Source organism: Myotis yumanensis, unplaced genomic scaffold (genome assembly GCF_028538775.1).
Source record: "Myotis yumanensis isolate MYYU_CA2020_CCGP unplaced genomic scaffold, mMyoYum1.0.hap1 SCAF_9, whole genome shotgun sequence".
Lineage (NCBI taxonomy): Eukaryota > Metazoa > Chordata > Mammalia > Chiroptera > Vespertilionidae > Myotis > Myotis yumanensis.
Window position 1 is genome coordinate 17,216,041 of NW_027223760.1, and position 22,086 is coordinate 17,238,126.

At 41.0% G+C, this 22,086-nt stretch overlaps 1 protein-coding gene across 2 annotated transcripts in view; it reads left to right on the plus strand.

The window, feature by feature from the left end:
* PTPRZ1 (protein tyrosine phosphatase receptor type Z1) overlaps positions 1 to 21,870 on the plus strand; it is a 186,961-nt gene extending 165,091 nt beyond the window's left edge. For both annotated transcript variants that reach the window (XM_070423798.1, XM_070423800.1), the window contains 13 exons: positions 804 to 886; positions 2,231 to 2,365; positions 3,129 to 3,263; positions 4,517 to 4,680; positions 7,778 to 7,913; positions 10,102 to 10,248; positions 13,195 to 13,288; positions 13,601 to 13,674; positions 14,406 to 14,534; positions 15,395 to 15,541; positions 17,713 to 17,855; positions 18,749 to 18,884; positions 20,932 to 21,870. In XM_070423798.1, coding sequence (XP_070279899.1) covers positions 804 to 886; positions 2,231 to 2,365; positions 3,129 to 3,263; positions 4,517 to 4,680; positions 7,778 to 7,913; positions 10,102 to 10,248; positions 13,195 to 13,288; positions 13,601 to 13,674; positions 14,406 to 14,534; positions 15,395 to 15,541; positions 17,713 to 17,855; positions 18,749 to 18,884; positions 20,932 to 21,072 — 1,664 coding nt within the window. In that variant the 3' untranslated portion in view covers positions 21,073 to 21,870. The remainder of the gene's footprint in view (positions 1 to 803; positions 887 to 2,230; positions 2,366 to 3,128; positions 3,264 to 4,516; positions 4,681 to 7,777; positions 7,914 to 10,101; positions 10,249 to 13,194; positions 13,289 to 13,600; positions 13,675 to 14,405; positions 14,535 to 15,394; positions 15,542 to 17,712; positions 17,856 to 18,748; positions 18,885 to 20,931) is intronic.
* Positions 21,871 to 22,086: the final 216 nt, after the last annotated feature.

The following is a 22,086-nucleotide window of genomic DNA, read 5'->3' on the forward strand; positions in this document are numbered from 1 at the left end:
AGTCTGCCCTGTGAAACTACCATGTTTTCTTCCTGTAACATTTTTCTTTCTTATTCTGTCGGTCCCCCAAATATAGTTTCTCTGTGGAAATGCAGTTCATCCCACACACTTCATTTCAACATATTTAAATTACCACAGTAAACAGTGTGGCAGTCACCATAGCTTTCATCCCCCTTGATGGACAGGGCAGGATCCGTGTCTGTTGCTGGGCAACCTTTCTCCTGTCTCCCTTTGGAGGAGTTCCTCTTTGAGGTTCTTCCCTTGAGGGAACTATTTGCTGTAACCATTCACAGACGCTTCCTAGGTCCCTTGTGCTTCCTTCTCTACGTTTCTTCCTCCATCAGCCTCATCTTCAGAGCATATTACAGCCATCAGCTTCCTGAGACCCCCATCACTCTTCTCTCCCTTCAGTGGCTCTTCTCAGTTCACAGCCCAACATCCACCTTTAGACACCAATCTAAGATGTCAAGTTCAGGTTTCAATCTCTGCAAGAATGTTTACCATCCCAAACCAATACAGGTTGTTCCTTCACGCTCCCCCTATTACTTTGCACCTCTTTCAACACCTCAGCCTTCCTTTCTGTGCATATGTCCATTCTCACCTTCTGCATTAGAAAACTTGAAGGCAGAAGCTCTTGTTATTTTTATATTTATCTTTGTCATCTCAGGAGTCCCCCCAAAGCCTACTATAGTAAATTACATTGCATTGATTTTAATTATACTTGACAAATTATTATGTAAATATAAAGAATCTTTATGCTGAAAAGTAGTCCATGCCATAATGAAATATTTTTTTTATTACAGATGACCATAGTAGGGTTAAGCTGGCACAACTTGCTGAAAAAGACGGCAAACTGACTGATTACATCAATGCCAATTATGTTGATGTAAGCATGCTTCAACTGAAATGTTGTAGAAATTATATTAGAGTAAGAATTTATTATACCACTGCGCCAAACACATACTAGTATTTAATACATGTTATATGATCGATGATAAGAAACATAAATCAGTGGTGAGAGATTCCCCTGTCTAAATGATTTCAGACTGAATAACAACCCAGCTCATATATTTGGTTTATCTTCTAAATGTGTGAGGTTGAGAATGTATACTCAAGGTAGGATGGATGGATAGATAGATAGATAGATAGATAGACAGATAGATAGAGATTTAGAGAGGTTTATAACCCCTTCAATATGGGGTGCAGGACCAGTGCTTATTTTGCATGTCCCAGAGCCCCTGGCACAATGCTATGTAGATAGCAGATGATCAATAAATCCTTACTGAAAAACTTCCAAGGTGGTACTGGCTAAAAGTGATTACTACTAAACAGTTATCAATATAACCTCGGACATCCCTCAGGACACCCAGCTTTGTAGGGCCTGTTAGAGCTCCTCAGGGGCTGCAGACCCCTGACTAACTTACTGGTTTTTCACTGTGGTCAACGGAATGTCAATGGAGCTCAGTTATTCTCTTGACAGTGAGCTCTCAATCTCGCTGCCTTCATTTTGATGCTGCGTGGAACACTGAATTCAAAGAAGTGAGCACCAAATATAAGTATCCAGTGGGTTTGTTGTAGGCACCCACTTCTTGCTTCCAGATGAGGCAATAAGTATGTCATATCAAACAGGGGGTTGGGAGTCAGAACTACTCATTTAGAATCCAGGTCTGCCGCTGGCTACCTGTGGGAGCTTGGAAAGCCACATAACTCCTCTGAGCTCCAGCGTCCTCATCTTCCAATGAGGATGATGCTTCCATTTTGCAGATCGCTTATGGATCAGGGTCAATGTTTGTAGAGCATCTTGGCCAGCAGTGGGTGCTCAGTGAAGCATAGTATTAATCATTAGTATTGCTCAGTTCCACCAGGGAAAGGGTAAGGAGACACCAGAGCTTTCCTAACTGTTGTAAACAATTGGGCCCTAACGCCTGGACCACGTTTCAAAGCAGCACAGTTACGGACCAGATTTTAAGCAAAGTACATAGACTTAGAGTAAATATACTTGGATTAGAGGTGCACAGAATGTTGCACCCCCTTTTTCTACAAAAACATGTAGCTAAAGAAGAGTTGCTGTGTGTTTTAGTACTATTAAGTTTATCTAGCTTTGCAGGTTTTTTTTTTATTGTTTTCTTTTATAGAAAAAAAAATGTGCTGACCTAAAAATGTAAGTCTTAGATGGTTAAAAATGGCATGCAAATCAGTTAGTAAGAAATGTTTTCATTTATTTCTTCAGGGTTACACCAGACCAAAAGCTTACATTGCTGCCCAAGGCCCCCTGAAATCCACAGCGGAAGATTTCTGGAGAATGATATGGGAGCATAATGTGGAAGTCATCGTCATGATCACAAACCTCGTGGAGAAGGGAAGGGTATGTGGGTAATTAATTCCTTATGGCAGTGGTTCTCAACCTGTGGGTCGCGACCCCTTTGGGGGGTCGAACGACCCTTTCACAGGGGCTGCCTAAATACATCCTGCATATCAGATATTTACATTACGATTTTTAACAGTAGCAACATTACAGTTATGAAGTAGCAGCGAAAATAATTTTATGGTTGGGGGTCACCACAACATGAGGAACTGTATTAAAGGGTCGTGGCATTAGGAAGGTTGAGAACCACTGCCTTATGGCATCCCCAAAGTAACGACTAGAGGCGCTTCAAAGTGCTTTCATGGAGTCAGCCTTAGCAACCAGCAAAGGTAGGAGAGCTCATCAGGAATCCTTTACAGTATGACAGCTCAAGGAAAATGTAACATTTTAGGGCAAAAAGTTTCACTATTAATCCAGTCATCTGCTATTGAAATGCATTCTTCATAGTGTGAGGAAGATAGATGGGGCTCATTGAAAAGCAATGTGGAGTGAGCTGATTATAATTCAGAAGAGCTGTATTCCAGTGCTGGCCCTATAGTGACTAGCTATATCTAGCCACACTTTCCTCATCTGAGTCCCTTTTGCATCTTTGATCTCTCCCTGGTCTCCTCTTCAGCCAATCTGCAATCACTTAGAAAGGAAAGAAATATTTAGAAGAGAGAGAGTCCATTCCTGTCACAGTCTCAGACCTTCACAGATTTCAGGCGCTGCTCTTACGTGGCGTATTGGATATGGAAAAGCATCTTTACTTTCTCTTTTGCAGAGAAAATGTGACCAGTACTGGCCTGCGGATGGTAGTGAAGAGTATGGGAACTTTCTGGTCACTCAGAAGAGTGTTCAAATGCTTGCCTATTATACTGTGAGAAATTTTACCCTGAGAAACACAAAGATAAAAAAGGTGAGTCCATAAATGATGGACGTTCTCATTTGAGTAACACATCTGGCCCATTTATAAGTGAATGGATGGTATAACGAAGATAGGGTAAAAATGTATAATAAAGGCATTAAACATTCTTACTATAGCTACACCTCAATCCCAAAGTTTCTTCCAAGTCTCCAAATGCCAGCCATGGCTTTTGGAGCTAGATTGGACATGGTGCTGATGGTTGCAGTGGATTTGATGCACAAACAAAAATTCCTGCCCTTTTCATCACTGCATATCCAACTAAAAATAGTGGAGCTTAAAGTAAGGGAAGGGGAAAAACAGAACAATGATATAGTAATCAAGGAGGGAAATAGGAAGGGAGAGAGGGAAGGAGGAAGGTGGGAAGAAGGGGGGGAGAGAGAGAGAGAGAAAAGGAGAGAAAGAGAGATATTGAGCTTGAAATTGACTGACTCCAGGGTGAAAATTCAGGCAGTGTTTGTGTTACAGACGTGAGGAGAATTCCTTCCTCTTTCAAAAACCTCAGTCTACTCTTCAGGTCTTCATCTAATTGCATGAGGCCCACTCATATTTTGGAGCATAATCTGCTTTACTCAAAGTCTACTGATTTAAATGTCAATCACATCTAAAAATATCTTGACAGAAACATCTGGTATGACTTGGTGTTCCACTAAACCACAGGCCACTACAGCCTGGCCAAGTCAACACATAAGATTGTTACAGAGAACCGGAATAAATCAAGCAATGCTCGGAGAGCTTGGAGTCACACTTTATTATTACGCACGGGCCCAGAGAAAAATTCCTTTCAAATTCTGGGCCAAGCTACAAGCAGAACTTCCCTTTTTATTAAAGGGCCAGCCCTATGTGTGCTTAGTGGTAATCTCCCTGGTGGCCTTGAAAACAACACAGTTCTATCCAATTAAAAATACACCTGGCATGGCATTGAGAGTATGGGCGTATCTAGTCTCTGGCCTACAAGGTCAGACAGCTAAGTTTATCTTCCTCATTATTCAAGCAGGCTAAAGCAGGCTAGAAAGCAAAGTTATTATTTTTTTAGAATAAGAGGCCGTCTAAAAAAAATAGCAGAGAATTCCAAACAGTAGTTTTACAAAATAGGGGTTAGCCTTCTCAAGATCAACCATCACAAACAACAGTGTTGCACATTTGCTTCATTACAGGCTGCCCACACCCAGCTGTGAACCCTAAGCTGCTTAAGAGCCCCATGTGTTTTGCGTGTATTCCTGTGATTGCTGTCTGGTCTTTTCCAGGGCTCCCAGAAAGGAAGGCCCAGTGGGCGTGTGGTCACGCAGTACCACTACACGCAGTGGCCCGACATGGGAGTGCCAGAGTACTCGCTGCCCGTGCTGACCTTCGTGAGAAAGGCGTCCCAGGCCAAGCGCTACGCGGTGGGGCCTGTGGTTGTCCACTGCAGGTGAGTCTCTAACCCATAGCCTTGCTTATGCTAACGACCAGGAAATCTTGAAGTGGTTTTGAAACTGGACAACCAATGAGTCCTGGCTGCCTGTCACTACTTGAGCCAATTCAGCAGAGACAGGGTTGAATCATATATGAGTGTTTATTCCAATAAGCCAGCAGAATGGGAGAACAGCAAGTCATCCACAAAAATCTGCTCTGCAGCCCCCTAAGCCAGCTGCTTATATAGGGTACGAAAAAGATTACATGGGGAAGTAGGGATTACGGGTATGGGAAAGTATGCAATTCAGGCTGGGGTGAGACTCCATTGTTTGGACAGCAAGGTGGTTAATCTTTCCATTCTTGAATGAGAATGGACCACATTCCAAGGTTGACTCCCATGTCCCTGGTGCATACACCTCCCAGCCAGGTCAGAATGTCCTTTCTTAAACCAACCCAAAGCAATCATGGTTAACAGCGCATGATTAATACTTCCCATAACCATATTGTTAATGTAAAAACATTCAAACCTGTAGAGAATTTTTGTGAGTTTATGTGAGCCAAACTGTGGACAATTGCCAGGAAGCAGAATCTCAACGGATTGGGATGATGCTCCGAAAAATGGCAGTTCTTCACCTCGTTTTATACATTACAATCAAAGGAGATCTAAGTGGACTACAGGAAATCCATTGGTGGTAGATTAGGGAGGCGGGAGAAAGCAAAGGAGGGAACCTCTGGGACTGGATAAAAAGTAAAATGATAGACACATACTTCTTTTACTTAGGTGGGTGCAGGATAGCTAACAGCAACAATTAACATGATAACAATAATAGTGAAGGAACTTGTGGTCTCTGTCCTGGCGCCCAGGGCATTTGGTTGTGCCCTGAGGGGTCCAGAAAAAAGGGGAACTTAAAAGTTACCCTGACCTTTCAAGGACATGTTATCGTAAATGCAAAAAGACAATAGGCTCAGCTCAGGTAAAGATTGACCTTGTCAGGGAAGACATATGACGTGACTATCCACCAAAACTGCTTTTAGTTAAAGTTTAATTTCAGACTATCCTTGTGGTTACTTTAGGTCTTCGAGTTTGCAAGACCGCCATGCAGGCCTTCCTTGAGCTTGTCAGGTTAGCATGTGGCCCCTTTTGTCCACAAGGGCTAGTCCCCAATATTCTATTTTGCCCCTAACAGTTTCATGAGGGGAATGAAATCACATACAGGTTTTCATAAATATTGGTAATGAATATGTCAGACTCCAATTTGATTGCTGAATATTTCAAAGCACGAGGTGTTTTTACAATGTTTATTATATCCTATTTGAGTGTTGAATTGGGTTTCAACTTATTGACCATGTGAGGCAGGTGGAACAATGTTTTCTCCTTAAACATCTGTTACAATATGGCATGATATAAAAATGCTTGAGAAGCAACAATCTATTGTAGAGGGTTTGTTTTGTTTTAATCCTCACCCAAGGACATGCTTAGAGAGAGGCGGGGAGAGAGAGAGAAACATTGATGTGAAAGAGAAACATCTATCTGTTGTCTCCCCTATGTGCCCTACTAGCATCGTAGCTACAACGCAGGTATGTACCCTGACTGGGGGACGGAACTGACAACCTTTTGGTGCACTGGGCAATGCTCAATCAACTGAGCACACTGGCTGGGCTGTTGAAGAGGTATTATGCCAGGCTTACATTAGAGAAAACAAAGCGCACGGAGTGTGAGGAATCTGACGGAATACTTTTAAATTGTTTTAAAACAGTTTGGACTCTAAAACCCTTTCTCATTTTCCTGAGTTCTCCCTAATATATCCTGTTGAATGTGTTAACAATTCATCCTTGCCCAAGTCGTTTAATTTCCAAGCCTGGATTGATGATAGGGAAAAAAATGATATAACAGAGAAAGAGGAAACAACCTTGGAGGTTTCAGGTGCTATTTTTCAGTTAAAATAAAAGTAGCAGTTAACCCCTCCTGAGTGTGGACAATCCATTTCTGTGTGCAGTGTTTTCATCAAAGCAGTGCCCGTGTTCTTATAGAAGCAAGTATTTTCCTTTGCTCTACAGCTTATATGACATATTCTAATTACCTATCTCAGGAGTTCTCTTCAGACAAAGTTTGAGAGACCTATCTTGAGGTCTTTATCTGTTCGCCTGAAGATAAGCTGAGGGAAACAGGAAGATGCAAGAAAAACAGCTCTGAAGGTCAGGAATTGTTTCTGAGCAAATGGAGAAGGACCAGGGTATTGTGCAGAGCAGGTGCCAATTTTCCTCTCTAGCACTTTCCACTTGTTGGAGCCTCTGAAAGGAATCCAGTCTGTGAATTCTGTCCCTTCAGTAGAGTCTTTGAAGAAGTCAGTAGATAATAACCCTTTAGAAATGACTGAAGTTAAGCTTTATTCTTCACGCTCTCGCTGAAATGATATTTTTCAGCTGCAAGCCGGATCAAATTCTTTTTCCCATTAATGCGGAAATCTTTACAAACATGTCTCCCTGGCAATACAAACCCAGGGACCTTTTCTTTTCAGAATCTGATGACGCTGGTGCTTTTATTTTCTCAGATTAATTGTCTATTTATTATGCTCTGACAAACAATGTTTTCACTGTGCAATATAAAATGAATAACAAATATAATTATTGAAAATAAAAAATCTACAACAGAGCCCTGGCTGATTTGGCTCAATGGATAGCTCGTCAGCCTGCAGACTGAAGGGTCCCAGATTCAATTCCAGTCAAGGGCACATGTCTGGGTTGTGGGCCAATCCCCGGTGTGGGGCATGCAGAAGGCAGATGATCAATGATTCTCTCTCATCACTGATATTTCTATCTATCTCTCCCTCTCTCTTCCTCTCTGAAATCAATAAAAAAAATATTTTAAAAAAATCTACAACAGAAATAGATTCTTTTGCAATCTGACTGGTAGGAAAAAAAATTAATGGAAATGTTGTCATTTGAAGCATATGCTTATCAACTACTTCGATTTTGGATAGCTAATTATTTATTATGTGGCTCATTTGCTAGAGGAAGGAAATTATTTTAATTTACAAGACAGCTCATAGTGACCTATCTTCCAGTTTATCCTGTGCTTGACATTGAAACAGTTTATCTTTTGTTTTCTTTAGTGCTGGAGTTGGGAGAACAGGCACATATATTGTGCTGGACAGTATGTTGCAGCAAATTCAACATGAAGGCACAGTCAACATATTCGGCTTCTTAAAACACATCCGATCACAAAGAAACTATTTGGTGCAAACTGAGGTATGAGAAAAGGGATGCTTTTATTTGTCTAAGGGTTGGAAACATCACCAAAATGCTAACGCTGGATAGACAAGTGTTTGTATTAGCAGGTGAGTTAGTCTGGCAGGGCTGCCATAGGAAGTACTACAAACCGGCTTAAACAACAGATACGGATTGTCCCATCGTTTTGGAAGCTGGAAGTCCAAAATCGCGGTGTTGGCAGGGCCATGCTGCCTCTGAAACCTCTAGCAGGGGGTCCTTTATTATCTTTTCGAGCTTCTGGTAGCACGTGCGTTCCTGGGATGGAGCAGCCTAACTCCAACCCCTGTCTCTGTCTTCAAACAGCCCTCTTCCCTCTGTGTCCATGTCCCAGTTTTCCTCTCACAAGGACACTCGCCACTGCCTCTGTGTAATTATTTACATGTGCAATGATTCTGTTTACAAGTACGGTCACGTTCTGAAGTGCTGGGGTTAAGGCTGCTTTTGGGGGGGACACAGTTCAACCCATAAGAGGTAATTGCATATAATTCATGGAAGGGCCAGATAAATTTTGTCTATTTTGTGACCAAATGGGAACTATCTTTAAAGTCACACCAGTTACAGAGAAGATTCAGAAAATGAATCTTCCGCTAGCAAAATCCTCAAGTTTTTCCTCCACATAGTCAACGAATGGATTCATTTTTATATTTAAAAAGCATGAATTATGCTCAAGTTCTATCCATTTTTAGGCCCATATTCTTTACACATCTATGGCACAGGACAAGTCTGCATATCTGTGTTGGTTGTCACTATGTCTAAATAAAAATGAATGTAAAAATTGAAAATTATTGATGGCAGCTTGAAAGCGATTGGAAACAGAACAGGTTTTAAACCAAACCAAATTTCATTTCATAAAAGAACTGACATTCTAATCACATAAGACTAGAGCAGTGGTTCCCAGTGCAGGGCACACACTCCACAGGGGAGCAATTTGATTTTTAGGGGGGGGGGATTTCAAGAATGAGTTATTAACAGTTAATTTTTTGCATTTCTTATGATTCTAGGGTCCTCATATACAGTATATAAATATATCTTGTGACATATTTATGCATTTCAGTTCTCTATTATATGTTTTGAAACTCTATTTGCTATTTTTTCATATCACTTCATATTATTATTATTTTTTAACAATTTCTTGGTGATTTCTTCCTCAGTACTTCAACTGTTCTTTCATTTATTCATTTTTCTCTTTCATGGATGCCATGTTCTTTGGAAGTTTGTTTAGACCAAGTGAATGGCCTTTGACGCTTCCTCCATGTGAATAGGAGTTCACTTTTTGAATAATAAGAATTTTATGTCACGGGGCGGGGGGACAGCAGGATTTTAGAGATGCTTAGGTGGGGCACGGCCAAAAAAAGGTTGGGGACCACTGGTCTAGAGAAAAGAGTCCTATTCATAAAAAGGAGATAACTCTTTAATAAAAAGGAGATAACTCTTAGTGTAATAAATAATTACACTAAATTATATATGACGGGCTAAAGGGAGAATTAGAATGGACAGAGGGGAAGACCCATCAGAGGGATAGAGGTCATGGAAGTCCCTCATGCAGAATGCGGACGTGGGCCTTGGGTTGAAGGCAGGGCAGAGGCAAGGCATTGCTGTGGCCTCCCCAAATCATCCTGCCTCCTTCCCACAGGAAATGGAGAGGTGAGGGAAGAGAAGAGCTGTGTTCCCCCTCCACGGCCTCTTTTCCTCCCCCTGCCTTCCTGCCGGGCCTGATAAGCAATCTTTTGTGGGTTCCTCTCCACCCTCAGTATAACTCCTTCTGTCTGTCAATGGAAGATACTGCTTTTATACCTAGATCAGCGGTTCTCAACCTGTGGGGTGCGACCCTTTGGGGGTCGAACGACCCTTTCACAGGGGTCGCCTAAGACCATCGGAAAACACATATATAATTACATATTGTTTTGTGATTAATCACTATGCTTTAATTATGTTCAATTTGTAACAATGAAAATACATCCTGCATATCAGATATTTACATTACAATTCATCACAGTAGCAAAATTACAGTTATGAAGTAGCAACGAAAATAATGTTATAGTTGGGGGTCACCACAACATGAGGAACTGTATTAAAGGATCGTGGCATTAGGAAGGTTGAGAACCACTGACCTCGATGCACCTAAGGAAAACCTGAGTAATATTCCCTCCTGTCCCTGCCTTGCCAGGAACAGTACGTCTTCATTCACGATGCGCTGGTGGAGGCCATACTGAGCAAAGAGACTGAGGTGCCAGAGAGTCATATTCACGCCTATGTCAACGCGCTCCTCATTCCCGGGCCGACGGGCAAAACAAAGCTGGAGAAACAATTCAAGGTGAGTCCTCTTGGCAGCGTCTCAGGTCCCGCCACAGAACTGAATGTGCCTGCCTCCCCTCGTTGGAGTGGACAGGGCCAAGGGGATGGGTGGAGAGAGCTGTTGGCACAGTGGCTCGTATTGTTCTCTGCAACGGGCAGCGAAGCCACGTGGTACGTTTCAAGGAGAACCTTCCTCTGGAGTGGCGAGAAGAAAAAGTTCTCAGAAACCCTAGACTAACTTTCATAAATGCAGACTCGGGCAGGGGAAGGGGGGCACCCAGCCCACCAGGATGAACAGACAGGCCTTACAATACACCGCACAAGTGCTCTTCTCACTTTGAAAAAACCAGACCACTCAGCCGTGAGTGCGGTGGCTCGGGCTGTTCGTGCTGCTCTTTGGAAAAAGTCTGCCCCACTTGAAGGCCCTGAGCTAGAATAGGCGACACCGCAACAATGGCTTCTGCAACCCCGTTTCTCCCACGCGCCCTGGCCCCCCCAGGCCGCGCACCAGGGAGGAGAGCACGGGGTGTTTCTGTTGTTGTTTAATATTATTCCTCCTGCAGCCTAGCTCTCTGACTTCCAGAAATCAGGGAGCAAAGAATTCAGAAAGCAGGTGTTGCCCGGCCTGCCAGCTGGGGCCGGGGCTTCCGGAGGAATGGAGGCTGCTGCTGTGCTCCCCGTTATTCCCGTGCTAACCTCTTACTTCCCAGGATCCCCGGAGAAACAGGGCCAAGTTCTGGAGAAGGACAATCTGGGAAGAATTCAGAGGACGTTGGAAAAACCCAGGAGAGTTGGTTAACAAACCTTGAGATTTCAGGTTTTCCCCTCCCTTCTCCCCAGCCTACGACATAGAAGATGTTAGCACTGAACTGTCTCTGATGTGTGGCCCTCTTAGCACCATCTGCACTTGGGAGGAGTAAGAGAAAGACGAGGGGTGAATGCTGAACTGAGAACCTGCTGTTGGGAAAACATAAACGTTTCACTCAGCTGTGCCCGGCACGGCTCCCAGAAACAGATAATAAGGAAATACTAAATGTTAACATTAGGTTGTTAGGATAGCTTTTCCTTTAATTAAAAAAAAAATACATATGTCTTACCCATATTCAGCATTTCACTATGTGCTATCCCTGACACAGTTCTATAAGAGAACTGATATGGCTTCCACTGGATGACCAGGATCAAATGGAAATATCAATTATGACATCAGAATCCAATGAAAAAGAGAGACATTTGACCCTGTTTCCTGTTAACGTCATAACTAGGAAATGCAGGTGTGTGTGTGTGCTTATTGTCATATAAGGAAAGGTATTGATTCAAGTTTATCCATAGGGAAATTTCTCTGAAATAAATTGCATGTCTATTTATTCAACAAATATATATCAGACACCTATCACATGTTAGGCTTTTGTGTTTGACACTGATTTTATTTTATTTTTTTGAAACTGATTTTAAAATTAATATAGCGTAAAGGTCCCAAAACATCCAAACCAGTACTGAAAAATAAGAAATAGAAATGTATTGTATTGCTTATGGAAAACTTATTATGCAGATATAATAATATTTAAAAACAGACAAATAAGCCAGAGGAGCCATGCACATGTGTAAATTGTTGTGATTAATACAACATTCCAAATTAGTAAGGTAAGGATGAACTAATCAGTAAATGATATTAGAACAATTCCTCTGTGGGAACAAATAAATTTAGGCCCCTACCACACCTCAAACACTACAATTATTCAGGATGGATTTTTAAGTACCTCAAGGTGAATGCTAACTATTATAACTATTAGAGGGACATACCTTTCAAGGGTTCAGAGTAAAGAAGGGATTTTTAAATAAAAACATAATTTACAAAAATCTTAAGGGAAAACTTAATACATTGGGTGTAAATGTCTATGTGATAAAGAGAACAAAGATATTTGCAACTTTTTAAACAGACTATAGGTTTACCTTCAAGATATCAAAAACCCCTACAAATCAATAACTAACAGTGAAGCAGAAATATGAAAATACAGTCCTCAAAGAAGAAACCTAAATGGCTGATGCTCCATCTCACAGTAATTAAGGAAATGCAAATCAAAACCATGATACAGCACTTTTTTATATATCAAAACTTAGGCACTGGGCACCCTAGTTGGTTTGGCTCAGTGAATAGAGTGTCAGCCTGCAGACTGATGAGTCCCTGGTTTGATTCCAGTCAAGGGCACATGCTTGGGTTGCAGGCTCGATCCCTAGTGAGGGGCATGCAGGAGGCAGCTGATCAATGATTCTTTCTCATCATTGATATTTCTATCTTTCTTTCCCTTTCCCTTCCTCTCTGAAATCAATAAAAAAAAAATTTTTTTTTTAAAGACTTAAACACTGGTGACTCCTAATTCTCTGTAGAAATCCTCACATGTGTGAACATTCAGAAATATAGAAGGGATACTCATTGCTACAAATTTTGACATAGCAAAACGTTGGAAATGACCTGAACATTCAGTAATTGGGGAATAGATAAATAGCAAGTAGATTATTCATGTGATGGAGTATTAAAAGAATGAATAAAATCCAACTATACCCCTATATATTTACACACACACACACACACACACACAAACACACACTACGCAGCTTGTCTCCCAACTGCATGAGATTTAAGTAGAGGAAATGGAGAGTGCACACCCACCGAGGAAGCCATGGGGAAGGTCTTCCCGATGATGCAAGTCACCTAGGAAGCTAGTGTTCTCTGCTTCTTCCAACTTCCCTGGTGTAAAACACAGATGTGCCATGGAGTTCCCTAAGACAAGTTTAGTTCAAGGAATTCTTGAAAAAAAGTCAGATATGTTTATATTCAGTATCTTACCTTGGTTGGGCTGTGTATGTATAGGAGTGTGTGTGTGTGTGTGTGTGTGTGTGTGTGTGTGTTTGAGTGATTTTAATAAAATAAAAAATAACCTGTATTTTCCTTCACTCCCATTCTCAGCTCCTGAGTCAATCAAATATACAGCAGAGTGACTATTCTACAGCCCTAAAGCAATGCAACAGGGAAAAGAACAGAACTTCTTCCATTATTCCTGGTAGGATATGTTGAATCTAGAAAAAAAACAAACTTTTTTTGGTTTAGAATACAAACCTTGTAAGTAATTTGACAATATTTGTACATTTCAGGGCAAAAGCAGTACACTCAGATTTTTTCTAATTATGTAACTTTTAAAAAGGACTCTCAAACCCTGAAGTGTCATCTAAAACTGCAAAATACATGGTAACGTGAGCTTAAAGGTCACAGACACTCAGCTTGAGACATGCAGCTGTGTTGTGCCATGTGGGGCTGAAGGGGGAGGTGTAGCATGCGGGGCACGGTTGTTTACCCAGAATGCTTTGTGTTGCAGTGGAAAGATCACGGGTTGGCATTTCGTCCCTGAGCGGGGAAGGCACAGACTACATCAACGCCTCCTATATCATGGTAAGTCAGAGAAGTCGCTGGGGAGACTGCCTGCCAGTTTGTGTTACCAGAACCAAAACCAGAGTGAGCTGCCTGAAGCGGTAGCTGGGAACATGGGCAGCAGCCCAGGTGGGCAGAAGTCAGATCCGATGGCGGCAGGCCCACCACCTGCAGTAGCGATAGAAGACAGCATTCCCTGATGCTGTAATGTAGGCTGGGACTGGGAAAACCTGCAAATAAGTAGGTGCAGGGAGCAAACACCATCAGGGCTGATGAAGAGACACAAAACATGTGCTCATCCATCAGAGGGCCTCTGGACACCAAAGTGCCCTGTTGCCAGAGGTGTGAAATGTGCACGCTGTCGCTGGGACTTGTGGGAAATGAGAAATGTGACTCTTCTCTAGATTTCCACCCTATTTAGTGAAGGAGATACGGTTCATAAGTCATTTTGATAAGTCTGCTCCTAGAGCTGATGGCTGTGTGAACTTGGGCATCTGCTTAATCATCTGTAAAATGGGGATCGCATTTTCTATCCCGTAGCACCGCTGGGAGGAATAACCAACTTAAGAGGAAGACATGCTTAGTGCTATACCTGGCATAGAGCAGTGCCCCCTAAACAAAGACGGGAGTAATCACATTGTTATTTATAAACACAATTTGAAAATGAAGAGATGGCCATAAACCTACCAATATTTTCTGAATATTTAAAGTCATATGTCAAGGTTTTATCTACCTTCTTTCTGATTGTGTAGGGTTATTACCAGAGCAACGAATTTATCATCACTCAGCATCCCCTTCTCCACACCATCAAAGATTTCTGGAGGATGATATGGGACCATAACGCCCAGCTGGTGGTTATGCTTCCTGATGGTCAAAACATGGTAAGGCCCTCAGGCCGCTTTTAGTATTTTCCTTGTGGGAGAACTATCAGCTCACAACAGCCGAAGTCCAGCAAACAAACCAGTCATGTTTTCAACTAATAAAGTAATGTCCCTGGAGTTGCACTTTGACTACTACTGGGCCTGGTTTGGTTATGCAATCAGATCTGAAATTGTTGAATGACAGTTTTAAATAAGGGTAGGTTGAAATTAATTTAAATTTAAGTATTTTGTGACACAGTCTAAGAAACTTACAATCACAATCATGAATGAAGTCAGTCCATATGCTTCTACTGTATAAATTTTTAATAAAACTTTTAAGATATTTGGAGATTCCCTCAGTTTGAGGCTAGCCACAGAAGACCAATTTGGAATAAAGTGAACTCCCAGTATCCGAAGGACTTTTTAGTATCAGAAAATCATGGATGCCCTATGCTACTATTCATATGTATTTGGAGAAACCCCAAAATAAAATCTAATTAATATCTCATTTAGCTTTTGCATATATACCTTGAGATTCATTTCTTGTCCATAAAGTTATGCTGACCATTCCAAATGATGCTGTAAATTGCTGAGCTCTTAAAAACACTTGACTTTCATCTACTAAGTTATCAATTATAGAAGCAACAACTAATCTTTGTTATTGATAAACTAAGGAAACAAAAAAGCAATAATTTGTGTTCTTAAGTCTTATTCTGCAGGTCAATCTGGTTTATAAGACACAAGATTTTAAGAGTAAATTTTGCAGTTCTAAGAAAAACGTGTTGAATTGTCTATGGCAACCAGTTAACTTCATTTCACAGCCTGCTTAATTAAGAAATTTTATTAAAATCTAGCATTTTCTTTGGTTTTTAATCCTCCAGGCAGAAGATGAATTTGTTTATTGGCCAAATAAAGATGAGCCTATAAATTGTGAAAGCTTTAAGGTCACTCTTATGGCTGAAGAACACAAGTGTCTGTCTAATGAAGAAAAACTTTTAATTCAAGATTTTATCTTAGAAGCTACACAGGTATGTATATAACCTAAATGACAAACTTTTCATCTTAAGCACATTTATTTTTTTAAATATATTTTCTATTGATTTTCTACAGAGAGGAAGGGAGAGAGATAGTCAGAAACATCGATGAGAGAGAAACATCGATCAGCTGCCTCCTGCACATCTCCCACTGGGGATGTGCCCGCAACCCAGGTACATGCCCTTGACCGGCATTGAACCTGGGACCCTTCAGTCCGCAGGTCGACGCTCAATCCACTGAGCCAAACCGGCTTCGGCAAGCACATTTAAATATATGTTCTTTAAGGATCTTTTCCAGCAATAAAAAGAAGGAAACCAATTTCTTACAAATTGAGACAGATTACCTAAATAGTTTTACTTTACTTGTCACTTTCATTTTCAAAATCTTGTAGAATCATTAAATACTTAATTATCACTAAATGACAGGGTTCCTGACTTCTACACACACAGGAAAACAACGATTTATCTTTTACTTCAGAACAGTTGCTGATAGAACTTAAGTTGAAAGTAAACAAAGTAAAAAAAGTTGAATCAATCCTTATTCTCATGTGTTAACTTTACCTTGAATTCTCTTAAGTAAAATGGGAAACATATTACCTAGTAAACTAACACATTGCTGTCCAGGAATATATGAGCTGATATGTGAAGAAGTGCTTTGAAAATGTGCAGTGAACTAGAATTGTTTTAGTAAATTAAATATATATATAATTTATTTCAGAAAGGAAGGGAGAGGAAGAGGGAGATAGAAACATCAATGATGAGAGAGAATCATTGATGAGCTGTCTCCTGCACACCCACTACTGGAGATTGAGCCCGCAACCCGGGCATGTGCCGTGACCGGGAATCAAACCGTGACCTCCTGGTTTATACTAGTAGGTTGACCTATGCTGAACCACTGAGCCATGCCAGCCAGGCTCTTGTTACTTTTATAAGGAAATCATCTGGTGCCTTTTTAAAAAATCCATTTTTACCTTGAAAAATCATCTTTTTACCCTTTTTCCTAAATGTTTTATAGCTCCACCTGAAATTGACATTTTGTATGTTTTGTGAGGCAAAGTCCAATTTCCTTATTTTCCATGTGGATAACCATTGTCCCAGCATATTTAGTGATCAGCAATACCAGTTCAGTCATAAATCAGATTTCTCTCGTATATGTATGGGCTTGTTTCTTGGATATCTATGTATTATATTGGTCTCTTTGTTCATGCCTCTGCCAAAACTATAGGGTCTTGTTCATTTTTATAGGCTATAAGACCTTGTGATAGCTAATGAGATAGTTTCCTATATTGACTATCTTCTTCAGTTGTATCTTGGATATTTTGGACTTTTGCACTTCCATATAAAATGTTGGTTCTGCTGCTTTTTTAATTTGTTTTTTAATTATTCTTTAAAATATATTTTTATTGATTTCAGAGAGGAAGGGAGAGGGAAAGATAGAAACATCAATAATGAGAAACATTGATCAGCTGCCTCCTGCACACCCCCACTGGAGATTCAGTCCGCAACCCCAGGCATATGCCCTTGATCAGAACCGAACCTGGGACCCTTCAGTCCGCAGGCCAACACTCTATCCACTGAACCACACCGGCTGGGCATCTGCTGCTTGTTTTTAAACGTAACATTTGATTGCATACACTTCAGGAGCCGGGAGGTCTGAGGTGTAAGGGATTTAAAGTCACACAGGTTGCTTGGTCACTTAAGCAAGAATCAGAACTGGGACCAGGTTGAAACAAACACCACCCTCCTTGCCAGCATCTTCCCCAGTGTCCTGCTGTCTCTTTTCCCCTTAGTTAAACCTGAGTGATACTGGTACTGAAAAAGTCTACGATATTTTTGAAATAAATTTTAACACTGAAGATTTCTTTTTGTAAGTTTAAATTTAGCATCACAGACACATCTTTTGCACATACTTTCATGGTTTGATTGGCATAATCCCACAAATGAGGTTTATCGTTAGAATAAGAAAGAGATGCATCTGTATGTGACCAGCGTGGCCTCACAGCAGCATCTCTCTTCTGTGGAGGACAGGCTGACACTGCTGCTGCTCGCTTGTGCGTGCTGTTGGCTTTCATCACCTTCCTGTGGTTTCTGATTTTCCTCACTTATTCTACTCAGTAACCCATCTGATTCTTTTAAACACATGATTTTTTTCTTTCTTGTTATAGGATGATTATGTACTGGAAGTGAGGCATTTTCAGTGTCCCAAGTGGCCAAATCCAGATAGCCCCATTAGTAAAACTTTTGAACTTCTAAGTCTTATCAAAGAAGAAGCTGCCAGCAGGGATGGGCCCATGATTGTCCACGATGAGTAAGTTCCACACTCAAAATCAAGTTGTGCCTGAGCATCCCCTCGGTGTACTCGGATTTCTGCTGTCTCTGTACTCACCTAATGCGTTGGGCCAATGTAGTGATTCAGTGTGGGTGGATTATCTGCTTCTTACAGACAAGGTGAACACGGAATTTTTTTTCACTTCTCTTGGAGCTCCCCTTGAAGGCAGGAGATGGGTGTGTGATCACAAAAATGCACTCTTGCAATGGATGCCAAGAGCCCTTTGTGTGATGGTCCAGATTGATTGATTGATTTATAGTTAATCCTCACCCGAGGATATTTTTCCATTGATTTTTAGAGAGAGTGGAAGGGAGAGAGAGAGACACAGAGAGAGAAACATCCATGTGAGAGAGACACATTGATTGGTTGCCTCCCGTGCATGCCCTGACCAGGGCTAGGGATAAGCAAGCAACCGAGGTACTTGCCATTGACTGGAATCAAACCTGAGACTCTTCAGTCCATGGGCCAATACTCTATCCACTGAGCCAAACTGGCTAGGGCTGATGACTTGTTTTAGCATTTGAATTTTTACAGGTGCTAATCAGAGACATTTCTCAGCCATGAACTTTCTTGGAATAGGAGTAAAATTGATATATTTTTTATTTACCAGAAACAGATCTTTATCCAATAGGTCTTTCCAGGTTTTTGCTATAAGCAAATAAAAAAATGTGTGTGCTGGAATTACATATTATATACATGTTATATGTAATGCATATTATAACCTTAGAGCATTCTTATTTATTGCTAGCTCCTCGTATAAGCAAATTAATTCATTAGAAATCTCAGTGTTCTTAGGGCAAAGTTGTCTGTGAGTCCCAAATATGAAAGCCTGATAAATCTGAATGGAGTCTGTCCCTCTCCTTTGCTTCAAGGCACGGAGGAGTGACAGCAGGAACTTTCTGTGCTCTGGCAACCCTTATGCACCAACTAGAAAAAGAAAATTCCGTGGATGTCTACCAGGTAGCCAAGATGATTAATCTGATGAGGCCAGGAGTCTTTGCTGACATCGTAAGTAACAAAGCAATGAAGCAAACTTCTCACTGCTACTACTTACTTCCTAGAGGCTGCCAGCATCATTTTATCCTACATCAAAAAAGGCCACATTGACTGACAGCATTAGATGTAGTTTTCGGCCTGAATTACAAGTTATTCTGTCACCAATCCATATAACTGGAACTATAAATAAGAAACATTTACATTTTTTCTTCTAGAAAATTTATGGCTAAAAATTTTAAATCACATGTGTGCTTTTTTTTTTACAAGATTTATTGTAATTCTGCAAAATATCCCCAGTAGAAGCACCAACACCCTGATTTATCCAACAAAAATAAATAGCTACGTTTCCAGAGTTCAAGTTCTGCCCAGCTCAGAGAACCGTCAGAAGACACACCCAAAAGTCTTAAACTTTTGAAGTTTTTACTTTTCCTTCAAGTGAAATTTAATTTCTGAAATTAACAACAGCTAATTCTTGGAAAAAGAGACTCAGATGATCAAAACAGAGATACAGCACATCTGGAGAAGTTGGTTTCAACACTGAAATAATTTGGAAGTTTTTATTGTAGAAATATGGGCTGAAAAGACGATAGGGAACTTAGTTCAAGTGGCCCAATGGGAGAAGCTTATGTGGTCTGTGCATGTATAAGGGACTTAGAAAAGGTCCATTTTTTGAGCTACAGCTCAAACCCACTGGCCAAAGGCAAGGTAACCCCTGCATACCTGCACCTCAGAGGAGCCCCTATTAAACATCTCATTCAGATCCGTTGGGTTGTACCAAGCTTGTCCTGTAGGGAATTGCTTTCCAGAGGTAGTCCTTTCACCCATCTTGAGGATGCATTCAATAGGGCACCAGTTCCCGTGTGGTCCTAAGGATGGTTTGCTATGATGTTAGTCCCCAACTCACTTTCTCTGCAGCTGCCTTCCCCTACCCCCCACAACCACACCAGCATCTGTAAGAGGAAAGCTACCTATTCTACTGTGTCTCTACTCTGAAACCTCAGCAGGGCACACGCTCGCTCACCTTTGGTAAAGCAGGGATAGGCGCGGTCAGGTGGGGAGAGTGTGAAGAATACCGGATAAGTGGATCTTGGGAAAGGCCTGCATTCTGCATGGGTGTCTCAGCTGACTGACGTGGAGTCCTCCCCCTTAATAAAGAAATCCACTGGTTTCCATAACAACTAGAGAACGGAGAATGAGCACCTTATTTGGGAGTGGGTTACAGGTGCCCCATGCCAGAGAGCTACACACAAGTTGACCAGTCACAGATGGAACCCTGTCACATCGCCTTCTCAGTGACTCCATGAAGTAAATGAATAAGGACGGAGTGCTTACCATAAGCCAATGTGTGTGGACCAATTTTCTAGGACAGTGGTCGGCAAACTCATTAGTCAACAGAGCCAAATATCAACAGTACAACAATTGAAATTTCTTTTGAGAGCCAAATTTTTTAAACTTAAACTATATAGGTAGATACATTGTTATTAACTTAGTTAGGGTACTCCTAAGGCTTAGGAAGAGCCACACTCAAGGGGCCAAAGAGCCGCATGTGGCTCGCGAGCCGCAGTTTGCCGACCACGGTTCTAGGACAATGAATATTAGCTAATTAAAAAGTTGTGTGTTTTTTTAATCCTCACCAGAGGATATTTTTCCATTGATTTTTAGAGAGAGTGGAAGAGAGAGAGAAAGAGAGAGAAACATCGATGTGAGAGAAACACATCAATTGGTTGCCTCCTGCCCATGCCCAACCAAGGCCCAGACCCGGGAGGGGCCTGCAATCGAAGTACGTGCCCTTGACCGGAATTGAACCTGGGGCTCTTCGGTCCGCAGGCCGATGCTCTATCCACTGAGACAAACTGGCTAGGGCAATTAAAAAGCTATTTTAAATGTCATCAGAAGAAGACATTCATATAGATTGTGTGCCTTTGCTGAGTATCACAGAGCCCCTAGCACAGAGCTCTTCCATGGACAGTGCCCAAGTGTCACTAAAAGTATTCCTTCCGTTTACAGATGGATGTCTTCACTGAGCTTCTGTTTGTAACTCCCATTCTCTGTTTCCTAGGAGCAGTATCAGTTTCTCTACAAAGCAGTCCTCAGCCTTGTGAGCACGAGGCAGGAAGAGAATCCATCCACCTCTCTGGACAGTAACGGCGCAGCCTTGCCCGACGGAAATATAGCCGAGAGCTTAGAGTCTTTAGTTTAGCACAGAGAGGGGTGACAAAACTCCCTATCTCAAATTAGACCAGAAAATCCATTTTTCTGTTCCCTGTTTTCTTTCCCATTACCTGACAGTAACTTTCATGACATAGGATTCTGCTGCCAAATTTATATTATTAACAATGTGTGCCTTTTTGCAGAACTTCTTGTAATTCACTTATTGTGCTTAAACTAAAATGATTGAATTTTACAGTATTTCTAAGAATGGAATTAGGGTGTTTTTTGTATTGATTTTAACAGAAATTTTCAATTTATAGATATTAAGAATTCCAAACTACAGAAAACATGTTGTTTTAGTGTCAAATTTTTAGCTGTATTTGTAGCAAGCAACAGGTTTGCTGGAAATATAACTTTTAATACAGTAGACTGTAAATAAAATGCTCTGCTCCTTATGATATTCAACATTTTACAACTGCAGTATTCACCTAAAGTACAAAATAATCTTCTACTTACTGTAAATACTGCTCTAGTGTCTCCATGGACCAAATTTATATTTATAATCGTAGATTTTTATATTTTAATACTGAGTCGGTTTTCTAGTTCTGTGTCATTGCTTAGTTTAATGATATAGTTCCTTGTCTGGTCTTGCTTTATAAGTCTCCTGATATTGTTCCATGTTATCTCAGTGGTTAACTCTGTTTTAGCATGTAATTTTAACTTTTATGGAAAATAGAAATACATTTGTTTTGAAAGAATATGTTTTTATGAAAATAACACCTTACCCAACATTGTTCAAATGGTTTATTGAAGGGATTGCAAAAATAAATATAAGTATTGCCATCAACTTGCATTTGCCCGTGGAGTGTTGTGCCAGAGCCTGTGTGACTGAGAATGGTGGGCAGGGTCCTGCTGAGATGATGGAAATGAAAAAGGTGGATCTGGTGGAACTGTGATTCCAAACTGCACTGAGACACACAGAGACTTCACAGAATTTCCCATGTTTGAGGACAACACAGTAACACGTACTGACACTGCACAACTACTAACCTGAAATTATGTG